Genomic DNA, 26,626 nt, shown 5'->3' with positions numbered 1-26,626 from the left:
AGGGATCTTGCTTATTGCATCCCCTTTGAAGGCAATGGAATATGCCAGGTGTCCCTAACTGTTCTCTAGGACGAGTTACACTCATCTATATACAGAGGATTACAAGTCAGACACCGCTGCCAGAGAAGATGTCATCTGCACAGGTTATTTGTAGATGTTTGGACCCTCTCCTTGACTCCTGAAAGCAGTAGACACACACAGCTGGTGGTATTTTATAATAACAGGTTATTTATTATGTACAATCAGCACACAAACCTTGTGCATCAGAATGATTGAAAATATTATAGTAATCTCAGCTGCCATAATATAAAAATAAGATGAACATTACAAAATTCCAAAGCACTTTATATTGCCCATCCCTACTATATGTAACAATTGGTCTAACACTACCTAAAACCTAGATCTATATTATTAGCCTCAAGGTTAATACTGTGTTTGCTGAATGATTATTATTCTCCCTATTTTATCATAAGCTATGTACTATCCCTGAATACCTTAGAAAGCGTGCAAGCCTGCAGTCTGACAATGGAGGGTGCTCCACTGTTGCCTTGACGGATTCGGGGTGCCTGTGAAAAAGTGGGATGTGGATCGTAAGTCTCTGGTCGGTTGGTGGAAGGTCATTCATTTGTTGATTTATGCTGGTCCTTCATTGTGCAGGGCTTTGTATGTATGGGTTAACATCTTGACCTGGCATCTCTTCTGGATCGGGAGCCAGTGTAGCTTCATGAGGTGGTGTGTGATGTGCGTCGGTCTGGTGAGGTTGAGGATGTATCTTGTTGCTGAGTTTAGTATTGTCTGTAGTCTCTTCAGGAGACGTGGGGTGGTTTCTACGTAAAGTGTGTTCCCTTAGTCCAGCCTACTGGTGATGAGGGCCTGGGTGACGATCCTTCTGATGTTGGTTGGGAGCCATCTTAAGATCTTGCGGAGCATGCGTAGGGTGTGGAAGTAGGCGGATAAGACTGCGTTTACCTGTTTCTTCATAGATAGCTTGCAATCTATGATGATGCCAAGGTTGCGGGCATGGTCTGTTGGACCGGGGCTGGGTGGAGTGCAGCGGGCCACAATGTAGATTAGGTTCTTTCAATGAGGCCCCAATGTATTGCCGTTGCCCCTATATTGGGCACCTGAGGTAAGAAATATGTTGACCACAGGCTGAACTCTGGCACAATTGGTATCTCATGTGTTCTATGGATTGTTTAAACCTTAATAAGGACAGCCATCCAAAAAAACTTAATTTGGGTTTTCTAGTTAATTTTATGAAAATCACCATCTCAATCTACTACTCCTAACTGCCCTCGCAGGACAAAGAGCAATTGCCTTTTTATCTATCACCAAGAGACAAACAGATTTCTGGCAAAACTACCCTTTCAGGGGCCATTTGGGCATTGCTGCACCCACCCAACAAGCATTATGAGCTGGTGATGAATCATGCCACATTGGTGGGTGAGGGTCTGTGCATCCTATAGAAGATGCTCCTGTGAACCTTGAGGTGCCTATCGACCACAGATAGGTAGGTTGGATTGTTTTTACAGAACTGCAAACCTTTTTGTGAAAAAATATTCAAATTGGGAGGTTGTTACATTTTTATTTTGTCCTCTATAACACAGAGAGAATACCAAATAGAGGTTTTAGAAGAGCACATACCACCACAAGAGATTTTGGAAGCTGTAAAGCAGGTACCTGAAAACAAGGCCTCTGGACCAGGTGGCTAAAGTCCTCTGTTCCACAAAGCCTTCAAAGGTTCCCTACCAGAACCACTGGCTCATTCACTCAATTACATGGAGTCCGAACTTGAAGCCCAAAATGGTACCTATATGTATGATATGGACCCACAGCATTGTTAAACACTGATATAAAAATGTATACAAAAATATTATTATAACGCCTTACCAAAATGTAGCCTTCCATTATACACCAGGAACAGTCGGACTTTATCAGAGACAGATGGGGTTTGGAAAATAGCCTGTTGACAATTAGGTAATTAGCAACTAGAGATCACTAAATGCTCCTTCTCTTGCTTGACTCGGAGAAGGCGTTTGACAGGATGGTCTGGAGATTCCTGTCAAAGACTTTAGAAAAAACTACTTTGGTTCGAAAATAAAAAATCTTACATCATGACCAACTACAGACAACTATCTACAACACTTAAAGTTAATAACTACAGAGAATTGTCCTTTGTCCCTTGCAATATTCGAATGAGAATGGACCCATTAATTAAAAAAAAACATTCCAACCCCTATATCACTAACATAAAGTTCCACACAACAATCTACAAAGTAGCTCTTTTTCCACACAATATTTTGTGCTTTATCACTGTAGGATAGCCGCCTTTCATGCTGGTTCCTATATTTTTGCGAGCTATGGAACTCAATTTACCCCTGCTAACCACTGATAAAGTCCTTGCGCTCCTCCTTTCAACATGGTAAATTCAGGTAACTTAATAGGCAAATGTATTTAACCTGTAAGTCCCTAGCATATAGTACAAAGTGTACCCAGGGCCTGTAAGTTAAATGTCACAAGTGGACTTCAGCATCCATTGTGCCACCCACTATAGAAACAGTGTAAACATGACTACAGGTTTACCATCTATAGCCTGGCTGGGCAGTTTTAAACTGCAAATTTGACTGGTCAAAATAAACCCTTTAGACAGGCCTAAACACTCCTTTTAAATATTTATAAGGCCTTAATGTCCATTAGGCAAGGTGCACAGCATTTAAAAGTAGGACATGTAAAAGTTTAATGTTACACATGCCCTTACAGTGAAAGGCTCCAAAAGCCATTTTCACTGTTGCCATCCTGGATGTCTCATAGGATAAGAGTGGGATGCAAAATTAAATACTAAGGGCCAGATGTACAAGCATTTTACTGGTTGCGACCAGTAAAATGCATTTTGCCACGTACAAAAGGCAAACTGCAACTCAGTAACTTGTCACTGAATCACACTTTGCTTTTGCGATTCGATATTAGGAAGAGGCATGTTTAGAGTGTCCCTTCCTAAAACCGAATAGCACTGGTATGTATGAATGTTTTGCAACCGGGAATACGGTCGCAAAACATTTGAAGTTACCACCAACTTCAAGTTGGTGGTAACCCATTTGCAAACTGGAAGGGGTCCCCAAAGGAACCCTTCACCTTTGTGAATGTGGGCGCCAACATTTTTTAAGAGCACACAGTGGTCCCATGGACCATTGCCTACTTTTAAAAAATTGGAAAGATAACTTTTTCTTTTTATTTTTGAAATGCATCCTGCTTTCCTTTAGGGAAAACGGACTGCATTACAAAAAATATATATTGCTTTATTTAAAAAGCAATCACAGACATGGTGGTCTGCTGATCCCAGCAGGCCACTATCCCTGTGATTGTATCATTTCACAATGAGTCAAAAATTGCGACCTGCCTTATGAAGGCAGGTCCATTTGTGACCCACTGTGAGTCACTAACAGTGTCCAAAACACTGTTGTACAGCGTAGTTTGATATTTTCTAATAGCGAATCGCTAGAAGTTCGCTCTTAGGAACACACGATTTTGTACATCTGGCCCCAGTACTGTATTTGGGAGTGGAACTAGCTAGATAAATAAACAACTATTTTTAGTTGTTATTAAAAATACAATTCAATGGTGAAATTGGACTTTAACTAAATATTACAGAAAAGTAACTTTTAGAAGGTTATGTTAAACCTGCCTGGCGTTGCTGGAGGCTAATTTGCATTTTGTTCTCCCACTTCTGACAGCCAGTAATTAACATTTAAATAGGTGTGAAATGCCTTCCAGGGGTAAACAATGTGCTGACCTGAATAGGCAAAGATGATCCCCCTGAACCTGATGGAATATGCAGGGTGAAAATGTGAGGATCTTTATTGACATTGAAATGTCAAATCCTGCTTGAATATCACATTCTTATTGACAGGTGTGCGGAGTGTTTTTTCATATGACACTTGGGGCGCACATTAAAGAAGCCTTCTCTGTTACAGGCAAATGTTAGCTGACACATGGGGAGGGCCCTTCTTTTGTCCCGTCCAAGCCAAGCATGCTCCAGCGAGTCTCTTTCTGACATTACAGTGTTAAAGTATATTTTGAGAGGTCTGCTGTGTTTACATGTAACACTTCAGGCACACTTCAGAAGGAGAGAAATAGGATGCCCAAAAACGTTGTGGTTATCCACTTCGGTCTCTGAGGTTGTTGTGGGCACAGGCCCTGAGATGAACTGGATTTTAGTGTTATATGTGGAAGTACACTAGGTTTACCATAAAACTCTCCCTAGACACACCCCAGCCCTCAGAGCCCATGTTTAGAGTGGCTAATGACTTTCACAGTCTTCAAAATGCCCAAGGATGGTGTGGTTATCTCCTGGAACCTTTACTTCATTAGATAGTGTTTGCTTAGGGGTCATTCCTACCCACTAGCTCATGCCAGGTATAAATGTGTCATCTCCAGGCATCTACTTCAGAACAGTCCTGGACCTGTGGAAGATCAGAAGAGAACTAAACTGCTGACAGAGAGAGAAGAACCATAAAGGACCAAACCTGCTCTCCCTCTTGTACCCAGGACAAAGAAGTGGACGCCAAAGGTCATAAGGCTGACCTCCCATTCAAGCAACAAGAATACAACAAGCTACAAGAGGTCTTTTGGCAACTACCCAGCCTAACAATGGCACCTGGACCTGACTGGACCCTGATGTTAGGCTCTTATTGGCACACAGCGAGTCTCTAAGCACCTCCCGTGAGCCCCTGTGGGGCTAAAAAAAAGTGTGCTGCTGTAGAGGATTTGGACATAAAGGACTAAGTCAGAAGTTAAAATCGTTAGCCCAGAATAAACCTGGTTGGTGTATCTGACCCACGCTCCATCGCAGTCAGTGTCAAATTGTACCAAGGTCCTATTCTACTGTGACCATAGACCATCATTGGCACTTTGTGCTTATTGTCGCTATGTCTATTTAAAAACTTAAAAAATTCATGGCCCTTATTGGATTTTTGTTATTTTGTTATTACTCTATTTTTCTAAATTTTTTTGGAATGTTTATTGTTTAGCATTTTGACTTTATTACTGTTTTAGTACTGCATAAATACTTTGCACATTGCCGGGAAGTTAAGCTTGTCTGTTCTGTGCCATAACTACCAGGGGGTTGAGCACTCTGCTTGATTTAGTGACTATAGTGGTTCACCCTGACAAGGATTTTGATTATTACTTGAGGTGGCTACTTACCCCCCTCAACTAGTAACCTAGTTTCTTACAATTTACTTGGTTCCCACCTTACAACATGACCTTATGGATGAGGTTAGCTTAATATGGGTCTTTTGAATATTCTCCTCCCTTTGGATACTTTTTGACGGCACCTTACACAGCTTCACAGTATGTAACCTGGCCTGTAACCGAGCCGCTCCCGGTGACCTCTCCTTATGTCCTAGAGGTCCTTTAGATTTTGGAAGTTCTGTCTCCCATGCACTCCGAAACCTCAAACTATAACTACATACCTAGCCTACCCCCTCTGCCCTTTCCTCAGTACCATCTTCTGCTTCTCTGCTCACGCCCCCCTACTTTATTGCTTAGCTCCTTTGCCACCATCCCCTCCACCCTTTGAGGTGTGCACACAGCCTGGGACACTTCTCCACACCCCTGAGGAGCCCCTTCCCTTGCCGCCACTACTGGGTCTGACTGGCCCACCCACCTTTGTGCTGGTCCCCTCCTGAAACTAAAGCTGTTCAGGTTCTTGGTCCATACTTCTTTTGTTGTTCACTGCACAAGACTTGTCAGTTCAAGTATTGAGAAATGAAGATGGGTAATAGCTGTAGGCTCAGGGTGAGGTTGAAGACCCTGGTATGTGTGGGGTTTTATGGCCCGTATATTGATGATCCAGAAGTGATAAGAGATGTGTTTGTTTTTCTGGTGGATGTTATGGGGGGGGGGGGGGGGGGGGGGGGTTAATGTCGTGATGGATAGTGGATTGGATAGATCATCGATGTGCACCCAACAGACTGCACTTAAGTCATGTGCCTTTCTATCCTTTTGTTAGAGGACCTTGACTTAGTAGACATATGGAGAGTGAGGGCGGGAAGGAAAAGGGGCTATACATATTACTCAAACAAATATGGGCCTTCATCTCGACTGGATTATTTTCTGAAAGACAGAAAGTAGATGGCGAAAGCGAAAAGTGTGTAGCACATGCCGATGCACATTTCCAACAATGCTGTGGTGGATTTGAATCTTGGAGTTGCTGATCTGAGGGAGGGAAGGAGATGGACTATGGCTATGTCAGTGCTAGGTAGGGAGGAGGTTGTTTAGGCTTTAAAATGTGTTGCAACCCCATAGAATTTTTATCCACAGAATTTGCGGAGCTTACATGCCCGAGATATCTCCGGGTATTACGACTCACTAAAGCGCCTCCAACCAAGGATGACTAAACACACACATGACAGAAGCCCCTACGGTGGCTACAATATATATCGCTGAGACATCGCCACCCCCCCAAAAACTACTTGGGCATATCTCTCCTTTTCTTCTCTGTCCATTCTTTCTGTTTGAATTAAATATTGCTTATTGCTACCCATCGGCCAGTGGATGTAGACGGTGGCTAGTGATATTTTTGCTCTTTCAAACTAATTGAAAAAATACTTTTTAACCATAAATGTGGTGCAAGGGATTTTTTTTACTGGAATTTAGGCAGGGCGAGTATTCATATTTTGTGGGATGCATACAGGCATTTTTGAAGGGGGCATATGATAAGCTCGAACCACTATCAGAGTAAAAAAGTGAAGGTGGAAGTAACAAATATTGGAGAGAGGATCGGTAGACTTTAGAGGTAACTGGAGGAGGAAAGGGCGGAGGTGGACAGGAAGAAGATTGAAGCCAAGATTCAGGGTGTCCGTGATGAGTTAAAAGCACTCTTTGGAAGGCAGTATATAGAACAAGCATTTGCAATGCAATAGGTCTCGCATTTGGTGCAGTTTGAGCTCTTGGCATTGTAAATGACAATGCCTTTTTTTATATGTGTTGGTTTTAAAAACATAAATAAAAGGCATTATCATTTACAATGCCAATAGCTTAAACTCTCGCAAATGCGAGACCTATTGCATTGAAAATGCTTGTTGTTACAGGGCCGTTTTTGCAGCATAGCTGTAAAATCGGCCCTGTAACAAAATCGGCCGAAAACCGGCTCAGGCAAAGAGCTCGGCGGCACCCCCAACCCCATGGGGGGGGCCTGCCGAGCACTTTGCCAGGGCCGGGTTTGGTTCCTAGTCCGGTCCTGACTGCAGCTCTCTTCCTTAGGCAGGACCCGCAGTGAGGGCTCTGCAGCACCTGGTGCTGCTGGGATCCTGATGGGGATGCTGGTGCTCTGCTGCCCCTGATGTGCTTTGCTGCATCACAAGCTGCAGTTCACAGGTTGAAGGATGGTCCACAGGCCACCATCGGGTATACTGACTGACACATACAAGAATTGACACTGCACCATCCTACCCACTTCCAGTCTTGATACAGACAGCACCAGTAGGCTGGCCCTTTGTGCTGCATGTCTTTGTGGACATTGGTAGCCTGTTCTGTAACATGTAATGACAGCAGCAGCTGTCGTTCTGTACATGTGTGTACGTGCAGTGTGCGGACTGTTCACGTCTGCCATGACCACCTCACATTGGCATCAGTAAATGCGGTATCATCCATCAATACTCTGGTTACCAGAAGCACCGGGAAGGGATTTACCGCTTCTTTTCTTTTTTTGCTTCATTATTGTTTCTAATGTCTTAATATTTTAGCTATGTCATTTTCATTTCCAGCCAGTTTTGTATCGATGTGTGATCCTTCCAGCTCCTTTGCATGCTTTCTTCAGATGCCGCTGGCACAGTATCCAAGTGGAATGCCCGAGAGACATGCTGCATTCTCACAAACGCTGAGCTCTGCTGGGGTCGTGACCCCTGTTCCTACTCCCATTAGGGTTCTCGAACCGCCGATGAGACACTTGAGGTCGATCTTAAATTTGGTGCTATTTTACCACTGGTTAAATTCATGCAGTAAACACGTTTCAGCCTTTAAATACAGCAGATTTTTTTTTTTAAATATTGCAAACACATTTATTCACTAAAACCATTCCGTTCGTGTTAATTATGAAGAACCTTGGACTGCCGCTTCGGAAACATTGCCGCCTCTACTCAATTTTGCAAGAAAAATCAGAATGGTTTATCAAAATCAAGGAACGACTACGATGACCTACCTTTATTTAGCTGAAATGTATAGACATATATTTGCAAAGGCAACTAAAGCCTCCTGAATTAGTTTACAAATCATTTTCTGACATAGCATTGCCATCCTGGATTATGCAGGTAGCATACTTGAAGTTATTCACTGTCCAAGCATGTCTGAAGTGCCTTAAATAAATCCAGAAGATTCATGAGACATCACCCCCGAGATGTCATCTTCAGACACAGAGCTTTGCCAGACACTGCACACACGTACGTACCTATTAATAACAAGCTACAGAAGCAGAGTCTTCCATTGGCGTTATAGTGGATTAATATTTGGTGGATTTGAGCTTCCAAGCAGTGGTCTCATGGGCGGTGTTACGCTACATTTTCCTCCCCCTAATTAAACCCTCGACAGGAAAGCCTGAAACTGACCCACAAAAACAACAAGCAGACCAAATAAGTGTACATAAAATATTGGCTGATCGCGGGTGGAACCTTATTCGCTCATCATCGTGCAGGTTTGTGGCTACAGGAAACCGGGAGCAGTTCGTCCTTGGTCTCCGTCACGAAGTTGACATCTGTGCCAACTAAGTTTAACATGACTGGATCCGCTGTCTTTCTTTGTTCCGGCGCACACTCAAAGTAGTTAATCTAGAAGAGCCAATAAAAAACAAGACGTATCCGCCGTACTGGCCTCACACCGATTGAAGTTCTCATGGACTGCTGACACTTTGGTGCCTTCACACTCAGGATGTTTTTGTTGTTTGCGCGCAGGTTTTATGGCCTTTGCAGCTCAAACGATCAAAGTTCTCCATGGGGGCATGTTGTAATGATGTTGATTCACTCGCCTTCGGTGTTTAATTTAAACCGTTTGGTCAACTGCATCATATGTAAAAATAAAAAACAAGCCGGGCGGACCGTGGCGCGCGCGCGCTTGGGGGCGGGGTAGCGGACCCTTTGAAGTGCTCCCAAAAGGCGGATTGCATGGCGGCACAATGCGCGTGATTGTGCGCGTGCTAGCCATGCAATCCGCTTTTTGGGAGCACTTTTCAAACCCTCTTTCTATAGTCTCGCTTTGCGATCGCTTACGCGATAGCAAGGTCGAGACCTAAAAATGGGAAGCGAGTAAGCTCAGGCACTTTGAGTACAGAGAGAAGAGCGGACAAAGGTCGGTTTAGAAGGCAAAGGCGGACCGGAATAGGAATTACATAAGAGAAATCAGGAGGGAAGTAAATAAGGACATAAGGAATACAACAGAGGGGATTGGTTGATTTTTGTAGAGTTCTTGGGGAATCTGTATTGGGAAAGGAGGTCACAAGATAAGGACTTGCCACATACGGAGTTGGAAGCTATGTGGCAAGTATGCTGGAGCCTGTTGTATGGAACTGTCAGACCTGCTACTTTAAGAAGGAACCCTCTTTTTACTCTGCACACATGCTACTGGACTCCAGCTAAGTGCTCAAAGTTTAAGGGCATGACGGGGTCTGGATACAGAAGATGTGGCTTGGCAGCAGCAGATGACATCCATATGTTGTATAGCTGCTCAACGTTGGTAAAGTACTGGGAAGACGTGGGTAAGGCCTTGAGGACAATTATATGAAAGGAGATTAAGGTAAACCATATCCTTATCTTCTTTGGTAGCGGAGAGAGCAGATGGCAGCAGGAGGAATGTGGAGAAGTAAACATTGGTGTTGTACCTGGTGTTGTTGGCAAGGAGGAAGATATGCAAGAAGTGGCTAAGAGTAGGGACTCCCGCAGTATTGGAATGGGAAACCGCCATCTGGGAATCGTATACGTTGGATGTGGCAAGTTGCAATGTTAAAAGGAAGGGGGTGTGGGCTGTGGTGGAGATGTGGGGAAGGGTGAAGAAAGAACTGGCCCGTAGGTTACACCTTGGTACATTTTGTAGTACAGGACCATGAGCTTGTCCATGAATGACTAAATGACCATGGGAAAGTGGATGCTAAGAGAGAAAAATATTTTGAAATGCCTTATGCATCCATAACGGTAGGAGGACAAAAAAAAAAAAAAAAAAAGATAAAACACAGCCCCAAGCATGAGACTCCAGTGGGGAGGGGGCTGGGGGATCGGTTAGACAGCACACGCAACATTGTTATCGTAAATTAGAAGACATGACATGCGAATGCCTTGCCAAAGGCTAAAGTGTCCCTTCCCTTAACGTAACACACGTCTGCCCTTCTCACACAAGTAAAAACAGCTTAGACTGCAAAAGGATCTGCAATGCTCTGCCCGGCTTAGGGATTGACTCTTCTCCAGTGAGACACCATTGATTGCTGTACAGCAAAAGCAATTATTTACTTGCAAGCCATGCACCATTTATACGGAAACAGAAGCAAGATAGTGACAGAGCACTTAATGAACATTGATTGATGTGGCAGCCCACAACAGAAGGAACCTGACCACAGAGACATCACCACAGGAAACAACAACACCCAGTGCTCCCTGATGCCTTTAAACAAAACCACATCACACTTTCGAAAGGAAAGAATCCTTCGAATTCAGATATTGAGGGCACATTGCCAGTTTCATATTCTCTGTAAGATTGCGGAATAGAAAGCCATGTGCCCACGAGACAGCCTCGAGAGACTTACGCTTTGTACATGTAACAAGCAAGGTTTAATGTGGTGACCTCTGGTTCACTGGGTATTGGGCACATGATTAAATGGGTTGAATCCAACCTATCTATTAGACAGGAGTGCTCTTTCCACCTATGTTGTTTGGGTTAGCATTAGAACAACTGGCCTGTTGCATATGGAGGGAGCACTTGACTAGAATCTTTGTCAGGGCTTTTAATGGGAATAAAGAAGGTCTCTAAGCTGATGATATTCGTCTCCATGCTGCAGAGCCTTAATCCTTCTTTTTAACATCTTTATTTGTAAATATGTAGTCCAATAGGAAATGCAGTAACAAACCAACTGGCGCATGCACCAAGGTAAGGCAACACTCCCGACAGCATTACATAGCAGCACCCAGTATACCCAATACAAGCAATGTCCTGACATCCCTCCCCAGCTCTCTCCAGCCACGCCCACAACCACATCGCCGAACTTCACAGTTCCGTTTCTGTACAGCAGACCATTTTCCTTCCAATAATCACAAAATATGTCAGTCATCATCCAAAACAGTATTGTCCACCATATCCGCTCACTCTGTTAGGGAAAAAGAGCATGCAACGTATATTCAGCGTTCTCATTTTCTACTTCACTGTCAGATACGATTTTCTTTTAATTTGAACTCTCTTATGTGTAATAAGGAAAAAGGCATAAGCTTTGTCCCTGAAATTGGGTAGCTCCCTTATCTTTGGTACCATTTCAGCATGCTGTCCCTGTCCCTATAATTGAATATACAAGTGATCATTGCTCTGGACAGGGCCTGGGAATCATAGATGGATATGGCATCCATTTTCTACTCTAGTGTCTGCTTTAGATGTTTAATAGCCATTAGGATCTGAGCAGTGGACATTTTGTCAGCCAATGGTGGCTCTGCATTGTCTCCTTTCTGTGCATTCTGTGAGGGGGGCCCCCTCCTCTGTCCGCGTAGCGGTCCCTTTTAAATTGTTACCCCATTCTGGGGAACCTATCTAACAGCACTGGAGAGCAAGCGCTACAGGGAGCCCCCTTCCCACCCCGAGATCTGTTTAGTTAAGGAAGTCCCCCACTAACAGTGGTCTCTGGGCTCCTTCGTGTTGGGCCACAAAGCCATCCACCTGTTGGAGGTCCACCCCGTGGCATCCTTCACATGCTTCCCAAAATGTGAGGGGGTTGGGGGCAACGCCCCCAGCTAGTCCAGATCGCAATGCCTGTGGCCAGTTATCCCCACAATGGTCTTCAATGGACACCGCCCCGCAGCAAGAGTCAGAGAGCCCCCCACCGCTTCCAGAAAGGTGGAGCCTCATGCACCAAGCCTGGTTGTATCTCAGTACGGGTTCTTTATTGTGAGGCACAGTCAGTACCTGCAGACTGGTTGTAGTGCGTGATTCCTCCTTCATGTGCTCCTCAGCAATGTCCCCTGTCTACCCTTATGTTAGATGGGGAGAAACATCGGCAATCTGCTCAGCTGTCTGTCAGTTGCAGTGCTGTCACTTCCTACAGTGGGGCACCAACCACCTTGCTACTTACCCTCCAGGTCATGGATGCTGTGGAGCGGACATCAGGGTTCATCCATTTAACTTTTGTTCGGTCCTGCCACCATCATGGGACCTGGCCCTCACCTGTTCTCAGGGGGCCCAACAAGGTCAAATACTCGTGGCCTGTCCCTGCAACCAACAGTCCCCATGGCCTTCAGTGTTTTCTGGAACAGAAGACCCCCGAGGTTGTCCTATCTGATCACCTGCAAGTCCTTCGCCTGCATGCACACAAATCGGTCACAGCACGACCGTCTGTGTCAAGGAAGCAGCGGGAGCCCCCATTTCCAGCCAGGGGGCCCTTCAATCAGGGCCCTCATTTCAGGGAGCATAAACCGACCTCTATCTCCAGGGGGATCAGAGGATTTTGTAGGATTAAGCAGGGGGGCGGATGGAACTCTCACTTAGGATGTCGGCTTGGCCATCTTGGTTGGCCGCAACCCAGTCTTAATTCTCCTTGGATAGATTTCTATATGTTTTTAAAATGTTTGATCTACATTCCGTCTTTAGCTTTAACTATATGCACTATAACTGAATGCACACAATACTATTCTGTTATACCACTTTTTCTGAAGAAGGGTTGCTTATTGCTTGGTTACAGACTGTAAAAACTATACATTTTTACTGACATTTGTTTGTTTTAGTGCGCCCTCTGGAATATTTTACAAGCATTACCAGAGCCCTAGAGTGAATCAAGCAGTTCTCAATATAGATCAAAGCATGATCTGATACACGAGCACTGAATAACTTTTCTTGTTGCATTTTTGCAGTTCCTGAGTGAGTTGAGGGAACAGTGCATAAAACACTAAAGGGAACCAAGTGCCTGTATGTTCTCTAACTCTGTACAAGATACTCACATCCACATGATCTATACATCAATACTATAAACACAGCTACAATGGCTTTACCTGTTTCTGGAACTGGAAGCAAGTTCCAGACAAATGTAGTCTGGACGGAAAAAAGCTTTTACCCTCTGAAATTAACCAGAGGGAAAGATTTACCAGGGGACAGTGATCTTCCTGGGACCAGCCTGAATGTTTTCTTTGGGTACTGAGAAGCAGTCATAAATACCAGAAAAGTTTAAATATAATGAATCTGACAACTAGATATAAGCATGGCATGTTTACAGCAGTTCATTATCGATTAAAATGGTGCACGATCTTCAGTGGACGGATTCATGTCTCAGAATGCTCGGGTAAATATTCTTGCAATAATGAACACTAAAGTTTAGCAGAGCGCTAACTACAGTCCGCTTATTTTTCTAAACAGATAATGTGGCACTTTTCTCAAATGTTGGGTCTGGCCGAAACAATTCCCTATTTCATGACATGGGGATCGATCCAAAGACTTATCTGCATTTCTTACAACATACAGAACTTTGACTTTAACCGTGATAGCAGCTTCCTTGGCATGTAGCAAATAGAATGTCAGCTTGTGAGAAAACTACAGCTTCTGTCTCTTTCGTCATTACTAAGGGTGACTTGGGCCTCAGCAATAAAAAGCAGGAGTCACTGGACTTTCATACAGCCCAATGCTGCCAAGAAAGTCCAAATTGGTTGAAATACAATACAATCCCACCACTTAGTGGGTATGGAATCTACATATGAGTGACGCATCAACCTATGAGTGAAGGAAAAAAGGGGAATTATACATTATATAAAATTATGGATAATGGGAAACGCCCTGTAAAAGCCCACAAGCCACATGAGAGTCCACCCAAAGATAAACATCAAGCGACACTTGGTGTCAATAATCTGTCACAAATGTGGCAAATGACAGAGCAAATGATCCAGTACTCATCTGCAGGTCCTTAACTGCTGCAGTTTTATAGGATGAGCCACTGTGTTGAATATGGAGAAAAATCTGCTCATGCTGCAGAAATACCTAAAATACCATTTCAAAAAGATTATCCCGGAGTAAATTTCGGAGAAACTCGTGTGAAGCTAGCCGCATACGCGGATGATATCCTTGTGGTTACAGAAAATCCGGGTGAATCCATCAAGGCACTTATGTCTACCATAGAAAGATACTCTATCCACTCCGGTTATAAGTTAAACCGGTGTGAGAAGTTGGCCTGGTATATGATGTTCACTAGTTAAAGTGACCACCTTGTACCATGCCAAGCAACCCTTATGGTGTGGTTGTAAGTCAACCTTTTCGGACTAGCTGCCCTAGTGGTAGCGTAGGCTAAGCAGTCTTTGAGGCTAAACTCGTGAAACGTGTTAAGCAAGCTGTTTTACCAAATGCAACCCCCTTTTATACCAATGAAAGGACACCACACAGATATATATTCAAAATATATATGTATTTATTTCTCAAAGTAACCCCTAGTCTCTTTATGAGCACATGAGCACAAATCGTCAAACAAGATTACAGTAGAATACACAGAAGTTGCACTTTATATGGATAGGCCCTGGTGGCCGCTCAAACCATATACTAAAATAGTGGTATAAGTACCACGAACAGAAAAGGGAAAAGGCCTAGGGCCTCTAGAATCGCTGGGCCTACAAGGAGCTAACTTCAGTTAGGGACCAGGAGGTCCACGGGTTGCGTGTGCAGAGCAAATAGTCACACGCGAGCTCCCATAGGTTTTCAATGGGTGCGTAAAAAGTACAAAGTTACTGCAAAAGGAATCTTCCGGATGGACTATGAACTCAAGATTCGAAACACAGACACTAGATATGATACTCTACACTTGGGCACCGGAGTGCCAGCTTTACCTCACCCACAGGAAGCGGGTGCATAGGCGTCGAAGTGCGTCGGGTTTCTTCTATCTGTTCAATGGAGCCTGTAGATAAAGATGCTGCAGGCGGTCGGCCCGGAAGAGATGCGGTGGATCCAAGAGTGGATCGGAGATGTTGAAGACCTGTAAGCAGAGGGGACAGTGTTCATAGTCACTAGCCAGTGACCAGCGTGGCACCAGGTGGGTACCAGGCGATGTCGGGTGCAAACAGGAAGAAAGGTGTAGCTTGTATCTGCAGCCACGTGGTCCCTGAAGGTCGACGACGTCCAGGAGTCGGGTCACGAGCTGTCCCACGCAGGCTCTCGCTGTCGGCGGTGTCGGCGACTTGATCGAAGCAAACAAGCCTTGGCAAAAGCAAGTGTTGTGGAAGATGAAATAAGCTGATGGTTCTGACCAGCAAGGTCAGAGGGAGTGCTCCTTTGGAGAGGAGCAAGGGCCAGTCTGGAGCAACCAGACCAGTGGTGTATTTCTTGAAGTTCGTCGCCAAGATGGCCACTAGCCAGCGGGCCAGCAACCGGTTAGGCGCGTCGAGTGGCAAAATGCAGAAGGGCCCCACGCAGATCGTGGAGATGCTGGAGGGCTCACCTTTGGTGCAGATGCTGCTCGGGTGTTGGGCTTCTCAGATCCCAAAGCACAACTTGGAGGGAGCCTCGGTTGTTGCGCTTGCAGCTTGTCGTGGTCTTTTCAAGATGGCTGGCTCCACGTGTCTCGGTGCCTCCACGGGTCTCCTCTTCTCAGGGACTGTGGATCGGGCGGTGAGAGGTCTGGAGGTCCAGGTCTTGTCAGTCTCTGGGCTCGGGCTCCGGCGGGATGCGGCGGCAAAGCAGACGTTGATTCGCTGGATGGTGCTTGCGTTAGCAAGGTGGTCACTCCCTGACCACAGGGGAGATTGGCTTCAGTCCTCTGTGCGGCAGAGCGTCGAAGTTCCCGTCTTCTTCTTAGTTTCAAGTTGATTCCAGGATGTCTGAAGTCTTAGGACACAGCTCCTACCTTTAAGCGGATTCTAGGGGCCGGACTACCTGCTAGGTCCCTCCCTAAGGGTGGGACCAGGAAGGGGGGTGGTTACACCCCCAATCCTTTGTCCAGCTCGCCCCAGGCCCGGGACTGGTGTGCCCCAGGACCGGATTGAACTAGCATATGCACCGAGGCTCCTTGTGAGCCTCAGGCATGTCTGGTTTCTTTCAAGCCCTACCTGACCAATACACAAAATCCTGTCTGGGGTGGTGCACGCACCTCCCCTGGCAGGAAACACTTTGTCCACACCTCCCAAGCTGGAAGGACTCCCAGCAGCAGGAGGGCAGACTTGTGTCTGTGGTGGCAGCATCCATTTTGTGGAGCTGAGGCTATGTCTGATTTTACCCGGGTTTCAGGTACTGTACATGTCGTGTCCCTCTAGAAGGGTGGAATGCTAACCCCGTCGCCAGAATTGGCGAGGGGTTAGTATTCCAATTCGTATGACACCTTACTCGACATGTTTTGATAAAGCCAAACCAAAGTTAGCATTTAACCGCGAGGTTCATAATGCACTTAAGAGTATATGGTATGACGATATCTGGAAACAGTAGAAGGAAGTTGTTCCGACCACTGCAGACAGGCTCAGCTCATGCCAGAGCACCATCTCACATGGAACCAGGCACTCTGCCTTCAGGATTGTTAAGGCCTGCCATAGGAGTGACTTATAGGTTAACATGTGTCCCATTTAAGGTTAGGTATAGGTATACTACACCTAAGTAAGAGGTGGTTACACCAACCTACCCCAGCTGAGTGATCAGCCAGTTGTGTCAAATTTGTTAGGCCAAGCCTGGGGTGGCATAATACATGCTTCAGCCCCTGGCAGGCCTTAGATACACCAATGCCCTGGGTACCTAGTGTACATTGGTACAGGGGCTCACAGGGTGATCCAACCAATTGGGTATGTACCTAGGGTACATGGAGTCCAGTTTAAAGAGAGAACAGCCAGGCTGAGATCCTGAATGGCAGGGTCTCAGGCCAACTAAGTCGAAAAACCAGCTAGACACTAGGCAAAAATTTGGGGGTAACCATAGTCAGATATTCACCTTCCTACAACCGGGATAAGTCTGAAGTCAAAACGCTGAATATTCTCAGCTCTCGGGACATGCTCGGTGACTCAGGACTCACATGGCACCCAGAATTCATTAAGTACTTGGGGATTGAATTTGGCAGCACAATACTAGAGACGCTCCAGCGTAATGAAGCCATCACACTAGAGAAAATTAAAACTCTGCTAGATGCTTGGTCACCTAGATTTATAACATGGTGGGGAAGGATCGAGGCCATCACAGCAAGATGATGATCTCCCCACTAGTAAACTACCTAATCACTATGTTACCCCAATACTAACTGAGGAATTCCACCATAAACTTGACACCTTACTCTCAAAAATTTTATGGAAAGGGAAAAAAGCAAGAATTTGTATGAAAAAACTTAGACTAGACAAAACACTAGGAGGGGTCAATTTAGCTGATTTTAAAATCTATCAGAAGGCATTTTTGGCAAAACAAGGCTCTTACTGGCTGATGACATCGGCCGAATACACCCCCGTTTGGCTAGACATTGAGAAATCAATTCTTATGAATCTTGCACCAACGTCCCTCCTGACCACAAACCTGAATACGTTCACCTGCTCAAAATCAATTTTCAAGAACACAAAGTCCGCCCTACTAAAGATTGACAAGCATTTAGAGATTAGCCTTAGGCATTCTAACCTTGAATCTCTCTGGAAAAATCATAAAATACTCTATAAGGGAAAAACCTTATATAACGAATCTTGGATCAACAAAGGGATCTATTCTCCTCATCAACTCTCCAATCGGGCCTACCCTCTCTCCTTTAAAGATTTGCAGTCCAAATACAACCTACATCCGCTAGAATTTTGTAACTTCTTAAAAATAAAATCAGCAGTGTCCAAAGCAAAACTTTCAGCATTACCCCCTTACCTATCAAAACTACACAAGCTAGGTCACCAAGTATCCTGGATCTATAAATTAATATGCCCACAACATTCCTCCCTCAATAAGAAACTCACTTCCTTTTGGGAATCACATGCCTCTTTTACGATCTCGGAACTGGAATGGACCGAAACTTGGAAATCAACCATGAGATACAAGATTAGCCCAGTATTATCACAGACGAAGTTCTGGTTGCTACATAGGGCCTTCTGGACTCCAGCTAGACTCTTCTTACACAAACTCAGGGATGACTCCATCTGCTGGAATTGCAAAGACAAAACAGGGGACCTAGAACACTTACTAATTCAATGCGAATGTGTGACACCTTTCTGGGACAAAATCTTCGAATTCATACATAAACTTTTCTCATATTCTCAGAGTAGAGATCTCCCGACACTCGTATTTGGTTTTCTCAAAGCGGGGTCACTCAACGAAAATGATCGGGTGCTTCTTGACTTACTAACAGCTGCAGTCAAGATTATTCTTAGCAACTGGAAAGACACACGCAAAGCTTCCTTTAAGTGCTGGCTAAACTGGATCACTAACCTAAGAGGGGCTGACAATATAACTCTCCAGAACTCTCCATGGAGGTCTTCCACCAGACACATGTGGGACACCCTCGACCTCTACTTTACCTCACACAAGCCGCCATGAATCTCACCATTTTATAGTAATATCCCCCTACAAGATCTCTTATACCAGTGTTACTATGCCTGTGACCTTCTGTCACTGGTTAAGAATTATTCCTATGGTCTGTCCTTTCTGCTAGTTCTCCCTGAGGTTCTCTAGATTCCGCTCATGTGAGCGATGACAGGTACAGCCGAATAAGGAGCGTTACAGTGATACTACAGTGATACTACATGTGTTTACTCTGCAGGGCATGGCATACCATTTTGTCTACTAGTGACTTCTACTGGCCATGTAACTATTGCTTTATTCCTATTGCTGACTTTTGTATGTCTATGTCTATGTCCCTTTTGTTTGGTCCCCCATGTATGGTACGTAAAGTTTTTATTTTTTGGAAACAATCAATAAAAAACTCTTTGAAATCAAAAAAAGATTATCCCACACCAATATCAGTACAGTCCATTATCTTTAGCCACAGACTGAAACGAGGGAAGGCGGCCAGCAAAATCCAACAGTTCCTTAAGGGATTCCTATATTCAGACTTTTTAGAATTAGATACTCGAATAAAACAAGGTTAATGAAGTGAGAAATGCAGAAGTATTGAAGGGTCATTACAGGTTGCAGGAAAAGGACAACAAGCATGCCCTTTCACCTCAACTACACGGATTCTTGTTGCCTTTTCCTGTAACAAACATGTATAATCAATATTCCAGCTCTCTGGAAAGCAAGGGAGCAGGGCACCTGAATAATTTACAAATAAAGTGATTTTTGCTAGCAAAGTACTTAGTTACCCACAGAATGTTAATTTTCTTTTCTTTTAATGGGTTGAGCTTTGCCAATGCTTTTGCGATGCTCTAGAGAGCAGGACGTTGCCAAGACACATATCGACAAGGCAATTGGTAAAAACTTCTTAACAGAGTCAAACTTTTAGAATGTTTTGGGGTGCTATGTTTAAGAACTAAATGCACACATGTGACAGACATTACATATCAGACCATATCAACAAATGTTTTTAAATTACTTTTTGAGCAAACACTTCTGTATTGGAACAGCGGTAAAAAACACACATTGATTTATTTGACAATTCCTTTTTGCATGGGTTGGTCAAAGCAGATGAGAATAAAATTGGTCACCATCAGTTTAAACAATGTGCAAAGGCAGTGACGCAAGTTGTTTTTCAAATTTTAACATCTACTTGTAGTGCGAGATATTTCCAGGAACTTCATCCGAAAAAATTCCAAAAAGTCCAAAATCTGTTTGAGGCCATTCATGGGGTATGTATTTTTTAATTTTTTTTTTTTTTTCATTAAAAACATTTAAACATTTCTAAAACTACTTCAAATACAAAACAGTTCTACATTTGGAAAACTACTTTAAAGAGACAATGTTTTCAACACTCACCAGACTAATTGGATGGGTATTCAGCTTGGTCCATGGAATCTACAAAGAAACAGAAGCAAACCCAAATGTTTGATAAGAGATTAATTGCACGAGAAATACGTCATATTGATTAATTATTGAGGCCCTCACGCAAGGCGACTGCATAGTGCACATAATAAGTTGTGTTACTTTAGATAAAGATTGCCTATCTGGGTATTAGAAATTGTAGTAAATATACTGGAGAAGAGAAATGTGTTGTGTACTACAATATTTTCCTTGCTTTGTCTGTCTTTCATTGCCATCTTAAAATTAGGATGTGGCTATTTCTCTGTATGCAAGGACAGAGAAATAGATATATCCTAATATTAAAAAGGCAATGATAAAGCTGGATCTTAATATACACTGAATCACAAAGCACTGTCTAAACTGTTTGCAGTCAATCAGAAGGATAAACATTTTTGCTCTTATACTTGCCTTCATTCTTATTATTAGACTCCGACCTCCTTTTGCCACATAACTCGTTAACCAGATCTGGCATTAATGAGGACACAGCTTTTGTAATTTTAATTTGCCCAAGTTTTTAAAAAAGATTTTCATGCAATTTTCAAACTGATAAGTTTTCTTCAGTTGCTTTTTACTGTTTTTCTTTATCTGAGGTTGAATGTCTAAATTAAGGCAGAGTATGTTCCTGTAACTGGCAATGATAAATCAACGGCATTCACATTTGCGTCTATATTTGGTCTGCCTAGATTGACTGTCAGAAATTCTACTTATTATTTACGTAGGATGCACTGAAACCAAACGTTTATGGCATTTCACACATGCTAGGTTTTAAAATTATGACATGAAAGGAGTGTAAGATTGCGAGTCCATATTAAATTATTTTTGCTTCTGTGACACTGATTTAAATCTAATGCTGTTCATATAAAAACTTGGATACTGTCCATATGAAGTTGGTTACTCTTATTATAAAGCAGAACAACCTGTTTAACCAGCATCGGTGCAGATTGGCTTGAAATAGGTGTACTTACATATCCAATGACGTGTCAGGATGAGTGTTTGTGCTGCTGTGATAATGAGTTTCGTTTGTGAAATTGCTACATCCTATGAATTTCACTAAATGTCCACTGCCACAGAGAAATCCACAATAAGTAGCCTCAGATGGACTACTCACCTTATCTGTTTGTGTAGAGTGTAATGTCATTTTTCCTTGTGGACAAATGCACATTTTCCCTCAGAGTCGTCAATTACATCATAGGCATAAGTCTTGTAAAAAAATAATAATCTGAAGAGAGACCGGAACAGCACCAGATATTATAATTTGTTGCTGCAAAAACCTGCTTGGTAGTATTTGTTATTATAAAAGACTACTCTGTTAGTACTTAGACACAGTTGTGGCATAAGCAGTTACTTCTAACAAATATATTCCAGACTCCATGCGTAAAATCATTAATTCTAGGTTCTTGAAATGGCTTTTTTGGCCTCATCAAAAATGTCTTCTCCACATCAGTCATCTTTAAAGGGCACCACCCAATTGGATCAAATGATAACACTAGCCATTGTTTGTTTAATTGTGTATGTTACAATCTTTAACCATATTGTAAGGTAATGGAACACAACGCCGAGCAAGAAACCCTTTCACATGAGAGAATAATAAATAAATCCACAAACGCTCTGCTCCATTAAATAAATTCCAAATACTACCAAGCAGGTTTTTGCAGCAACAAATTATATTATCTGGTTCTGTTCTGGTCTCTCTTCAGATTGCCTGTCTGCTTTCCACTTTGCAGAAATAAATGAGCAATCTGAGGTCCATCATCTCACTCCCCCTGCTCTTGCTCATCACAGAAGAGTAGCACCTCATTTTCAGTTGGGTGCCTTTCAGCCTCATATTCCCGCAACCCCCAAAGCTACTGATACTGGGTGCATCACGAGCTCTGGGGGAAGGGGCTGAGGTGGAGTTGTAATAATCGATATTATTGGATCTGGGGAGGTTTGGAGAATACCATAAAGGAATAGATGTTCCTGAAACAATTCCCGCTTGTTTTTGTAGCCAAAGTGTGCGGTTGAAATACTCCTGGTCCCTGGTATCAGTAAGTCAAGGGGGTAGGGGGATATCCTGCCGAAAATGCTGGACTTGTTTTGGGCCACTTCATGGTAATCAGACTGTACTTTTCTGGGGTAAAAACACACGGCTGACTCTACAACCAGATATTGATTATTTTAGATCTGTAATGCGGTTTTCTGTCTACAGTGCTTAACATGCCTCTCTCCCACAGCACTGACTATTCACTTTTCATTATACTCAAACATACTGCAACAGAGATGGAGAATAAGAAACAGGCCCTGGAAATCCTTGAGGGAACACAGGTATACTGAAGCATGGGAGCCAAGAACATAGGGCAATGTAGAACACAGTTCAGAGGCCAAATATTTGAGCATCTAAACTAGTTGTAAAACATGCCTACTTCAATATATAATGAAAAGAGTGAGCCACTCTCCTACCACCCCAGTTTTAGACCTGGCTGAAGACCCACAGAAGCACCATAAGTAATGTATACCACCTCTCCATCTCAAGCACAATCATGCACCCACACATTGGAAAGGCACTAAATAGCCCAAGCAGTTAGAAAGTCAAGGAGAACCCAAGTGACACACTACAGCAGCAGCTTTTAACCTGTGGTCCAGGACCAGCTGGGTGTCCGCGACTGCTAAAAAAAACAAGCATTGGCATAGCCAATAGGTCTCGCCTTTGGGACCTTATAAGTATTTAGTTATGCAGCACAATATAATTGGTACAACAGCATCAACTGTTGCATGGTTAAACACTTAGAAGGTCCCAAAGGCGAGACCTATCGGCTATGCCAATGATTCTTAACTTGTTTTTTAAGACATTTGGTAATGTTTTTTTACTGCCCTCTCAGAGCAGTGCACCTCTTGGCAAACAGAATCCCCCCCCCCACTCCTGGTACCACTGCCATGTGGGGCTTGTTTCTCATGAGGCAGGCAGTCAGGGTACATGCCAGGCGGTCACAGTCTAGGCCAGAGATGTGCATGGCAGGGCAGGTGTATGCACGGGTCATACATGTGAGACCCCAGACACACAATGTACAAAGTCTCTCGAGCCCTCCCAACCAGAGCACCAACAAGGCATCAGGTCAAACTGCAGTTCGTGCTACGAGGCTGCCCCCGTCCTCAGGTCCAGGGGATACAAGTTGGTACAATTGCGAACAATCATTGTCTAAAGACGCACACTTGAAATGAAGAAAATTCAAGTGTTTCGTCCCCATCCTGTTGTGCTGCCTGAATTATATTTATTTTATTAAACACAACACGTTGTGATATTTCCATGGACATGAATCCGTCACAGCAGAAATCTAATTCCATGGTTCCCAATGCATTTCAGACCTCCTGTCCATCAGGGGAATATTCTGATCACATCTAAAAAATAAAATCAGAAATGTTCACCTATGCGCAAACAAGTCACGTAGAGAGACCACTACCTACATGCAATATGAACAAGCATTTGCAATGCAATAGGTCTCGCATTTACGTGAGTTTGAGCTATTGACATTGCAAATGACAATGCCTTTTATTTTTGTTTCCGTTTAAAAAAAATAAAAATAAAAGGCATTGTTATTTACAATGCCAATAACTTAAACTCAGGTAAATGCAAGACCTATTGCATTGCGAATGCTTGTTTGGTGGGGAACCACTAAATAAGGGAACGTGTTACAAGCTGCAAAAATGTCAACAGTGTCTAACCCACATGAGTCTTTCTTCAGTGAGGACAGGATTGTGTTGGGACAGATGGACACTCTTGAGTCAGTATTTTTATTCAAGAAAGTGAGACTGTAGCTGGTCCTACACGTTCCTAAACTCACCCTCATTTGAAGGGATGGCATCTTCCTTTGACTCATTTTCAGCTGCCAAAAAAAACTTGAAGCCCCTTCCATTTTCATTGCCATCGATTGTATTGAAAAGCTTGCCTGGTTCTCCACAAAACCGTTCCTCTCCATTGATTTCCATAGGTTCCCCCCATAATAATAATTCAATCGCACCCTCCTTGGAGAGTCAGATGTTTGAGACGTGTGGCGACTTCATGAACCTTGCCATGGGGCCACTTGCCTGACTTAAGATGCTTTACTTGTTCCTTTTGTTTTTTAGTGCGCATGCAGCGGAGTTGACACCATCCAGTTTAGCAGCGGCATACTTCACTTGTAAGGGGTGGACATATAACCAGGAGAACAGAGGCGTCATGAGGCGCCTTGTGACCTCCGTGTTTATGAGAAAGCGCCGGGTGCGAGGGTTTTCGTTTTGAAGTATTTAAGAAGCCGTTGCTAGAGGCGAATGTACGTTCGTTTATCAGCTGTGTGTTTTGAAAAACATTAGACCCGTGTGACACGTGTCTTTTTCTGACTGTTTGATCCTGCATATGATTAATAATCTCTGAATGAACGAAAGCTTTTTCCTTCTTTGTCGAACTGGGCCTCCTAGGTGGTCATAGATTTTGAATTGTTTTGCTAGGTGATTATAATTGTGATTGTACGTGTATAGCGCTTCATACTCCTTGCGGGTCTCTGAAGCACATCATCGGACAAGTGGCAGGCTACACTGTGGGGTGTACTTAGTTGAAATTGTATTGGTATTTGTTTCAAGATCTATGCGGGAAGCGTTTTGGCGTGAGGGAAGCGCACTTTTCATTGGTCTCTTGCTTAGGAGTTAAACTGCAGGTGCCAGATGGATTTTTTTGGCGGGGAGGGCTTGAATGCTGAACCACTAAGGACGGACTATTTATTCAATACATTTGTGTGTAGTTATTTGTCGATTTCGTTCAAAACTAACATGTCACCAAAGGCTCGTTTGGATCGCTAGACTTTAATGGGTCGGGGCTTGAGCGCCAACCCAAAGCCCAAACCTAAAAGCTTGTTTTAGAGTTTGGCGGACGTTTGGACAAACGCGACGGATACCCCACCTGCCTTGGGTGGGAAACCCCTTGCTAAACTCTAAATAAGGCCCTAGGAGACAGACCTCTTTCAGTGCTCTGCGTGTGTGATGTGTGCTGAGCTCTGAGGCAAGATTGCGGGGCCGATCCCGCCTATGAATCCCTCTGATCGCTGCTTGCACAGTCATTTTGTGGGTACAAATAAGAGCACTGTCATAGAAAACATTTGTGTTTAATGTGGATGCTTCAGCAGCAGTATTAAGGTCCCCTGATGCAAATCTGTGTATGTTTGTGGACGGCTCAGTAGCTGGTCATTATGCCTCTTCCATGAAGCATTCTCTTCTACTGCGTTTAAATGCCATATTGTTTTCAGGCTCAGCGTGTTACCATCTGGCATGTGCAAGTGATTACATAATCCGATGAATCAGCTCTGCGTTGTTATTTTCCGTTAATTTTACACATTTCCCCACCTCCGCCTGTCTTATTCTAGAGATGTTTGTTTTTACTCTCTGGAAATGCAGAACACCCCTACCACGGGAAGGCTGGCTCTGGCGAGTTTTCATGCTGCATTTGCTTCCACAAGTGAATGTAGCATGCGGCGTGACTGGGTGAAATATTGCTGAGCAGATGGCTGAAGGTTAAGGTCTCATTCGCCCTTGGCTCAGCTCTGCGCTGTGACCCAGATCAGCAGCGACTGTAATTGATTTCTTAAGCTAAAGGCTGCAAATATAGCTGTGGCATTAGACTCTTCCGAACGCCCTTACTTCATTTGTGCAGTTGAGCCGAAAAAGAAACCAGTTGCAACTCTAACAAGCTTTGGCAACGCGGCCGCGCCGCGAAAGTGAAAGTGATCGCGATTACGATCGCTGCTATGGAGGAAAGACACATGGCGCTGCGCGAGTGCACGTTCACGTGCACTGAAGCTTTAGGCCACGGCAGCACTTTGAAAAGCCTGTATACAAAATGTCTCGGCCAGATCAGCGCAAGCGCTGGATCAGACGAGACCTAAAAACGTAACAGCTGGTGAAAGTTACCCACACGTAATCATGTTAATAGGTGAAACCAAAAACCACCTCAAAACAAGCACAAACATGAGGAACATAAACTGAAAAGGCCTTTCTATGTTAGGAAGACGCGAGCAAACGTGCTGGTGTCGTCTCATTCCGAACTAATCGACTGTTGGCTGCAATGAAATGTGTGAAAACCACAGATCTGGCTCAGAAACAAAACCGTTCAACCCGGTGGCAGAAGATGAAAGACATTAATGTCCACTGCGAGTCAGACACGCCAGGGGCTCCAAAATAAGTGATAAAGTAAGTGAAAGTATCAAGAGTCAGAAATTAGTAAAACATACAAGTGCTCACCGATGTGTGCCGCGTGTATTAACTCCTCAGAATAAAACATGTCTTTTGACGAAATAGCACCTCTCACTGAGAACAGACTATGGACACTTGTTTCTACCAACGAGGAAGCAAACAAAGTCTGCGCATAATAAGAGATAAACATCACTGCCCCTGGAGGTTCAACCCAAAAAACTTAAAACCACTAGAATACCTGAGGGAAGAAAGATTGAGCACAGATGACATGCTACAGCACTGATGCAATATCATAAGGTGAAAAGATTTTAAGCTCCTTTGGATTTTAGGC

At 43.8% G+C, this 26,626-nt stretch overlaps 1 protein-coding gene across 1 annotated transcript in view; it reads right to left on the bottom strand.

Annotated features, from left to right (window-relative positions):
* Positions 1–26,626, bottom strand: part of BLTP3B (bridge-like lipid transfer protein family member 3B) — a 291,550-nt gene that overhangs the window by 207,946 nt on the left and 56,978 nt on the right. The window contains exon 3 of the mRNA XM_085653855.1: positions 20,056–20,094. Within this exon, the coding sequence (XP_085509981.1) occupies positions 20,056–20,094 (39 nt within the window). The remainder of the gene's footprint in view (positions 1–20,055; positions 20,095–26,626) is intronic.

The sequence above is a fragment of the Triturus cristatus genome, chromosome 4_1 (genome assembly GCF_964204655.1).
Source record: "Triturus cristatus chromosome 4_1, aTriCri1.1, whole genome shotgun sequence".
Classification (NCBI taxonomy): Eukaryota; Metazoa; Chordata; class Amphibia; order Caudata; family Salamandridae; genus Triturus; species Triturus cristatus.
The sequence above is the reverse complement of the archived record's forward strand: the minus strand, read 5'-3'. Positions and strand labels throughout refer to the sequence as shown.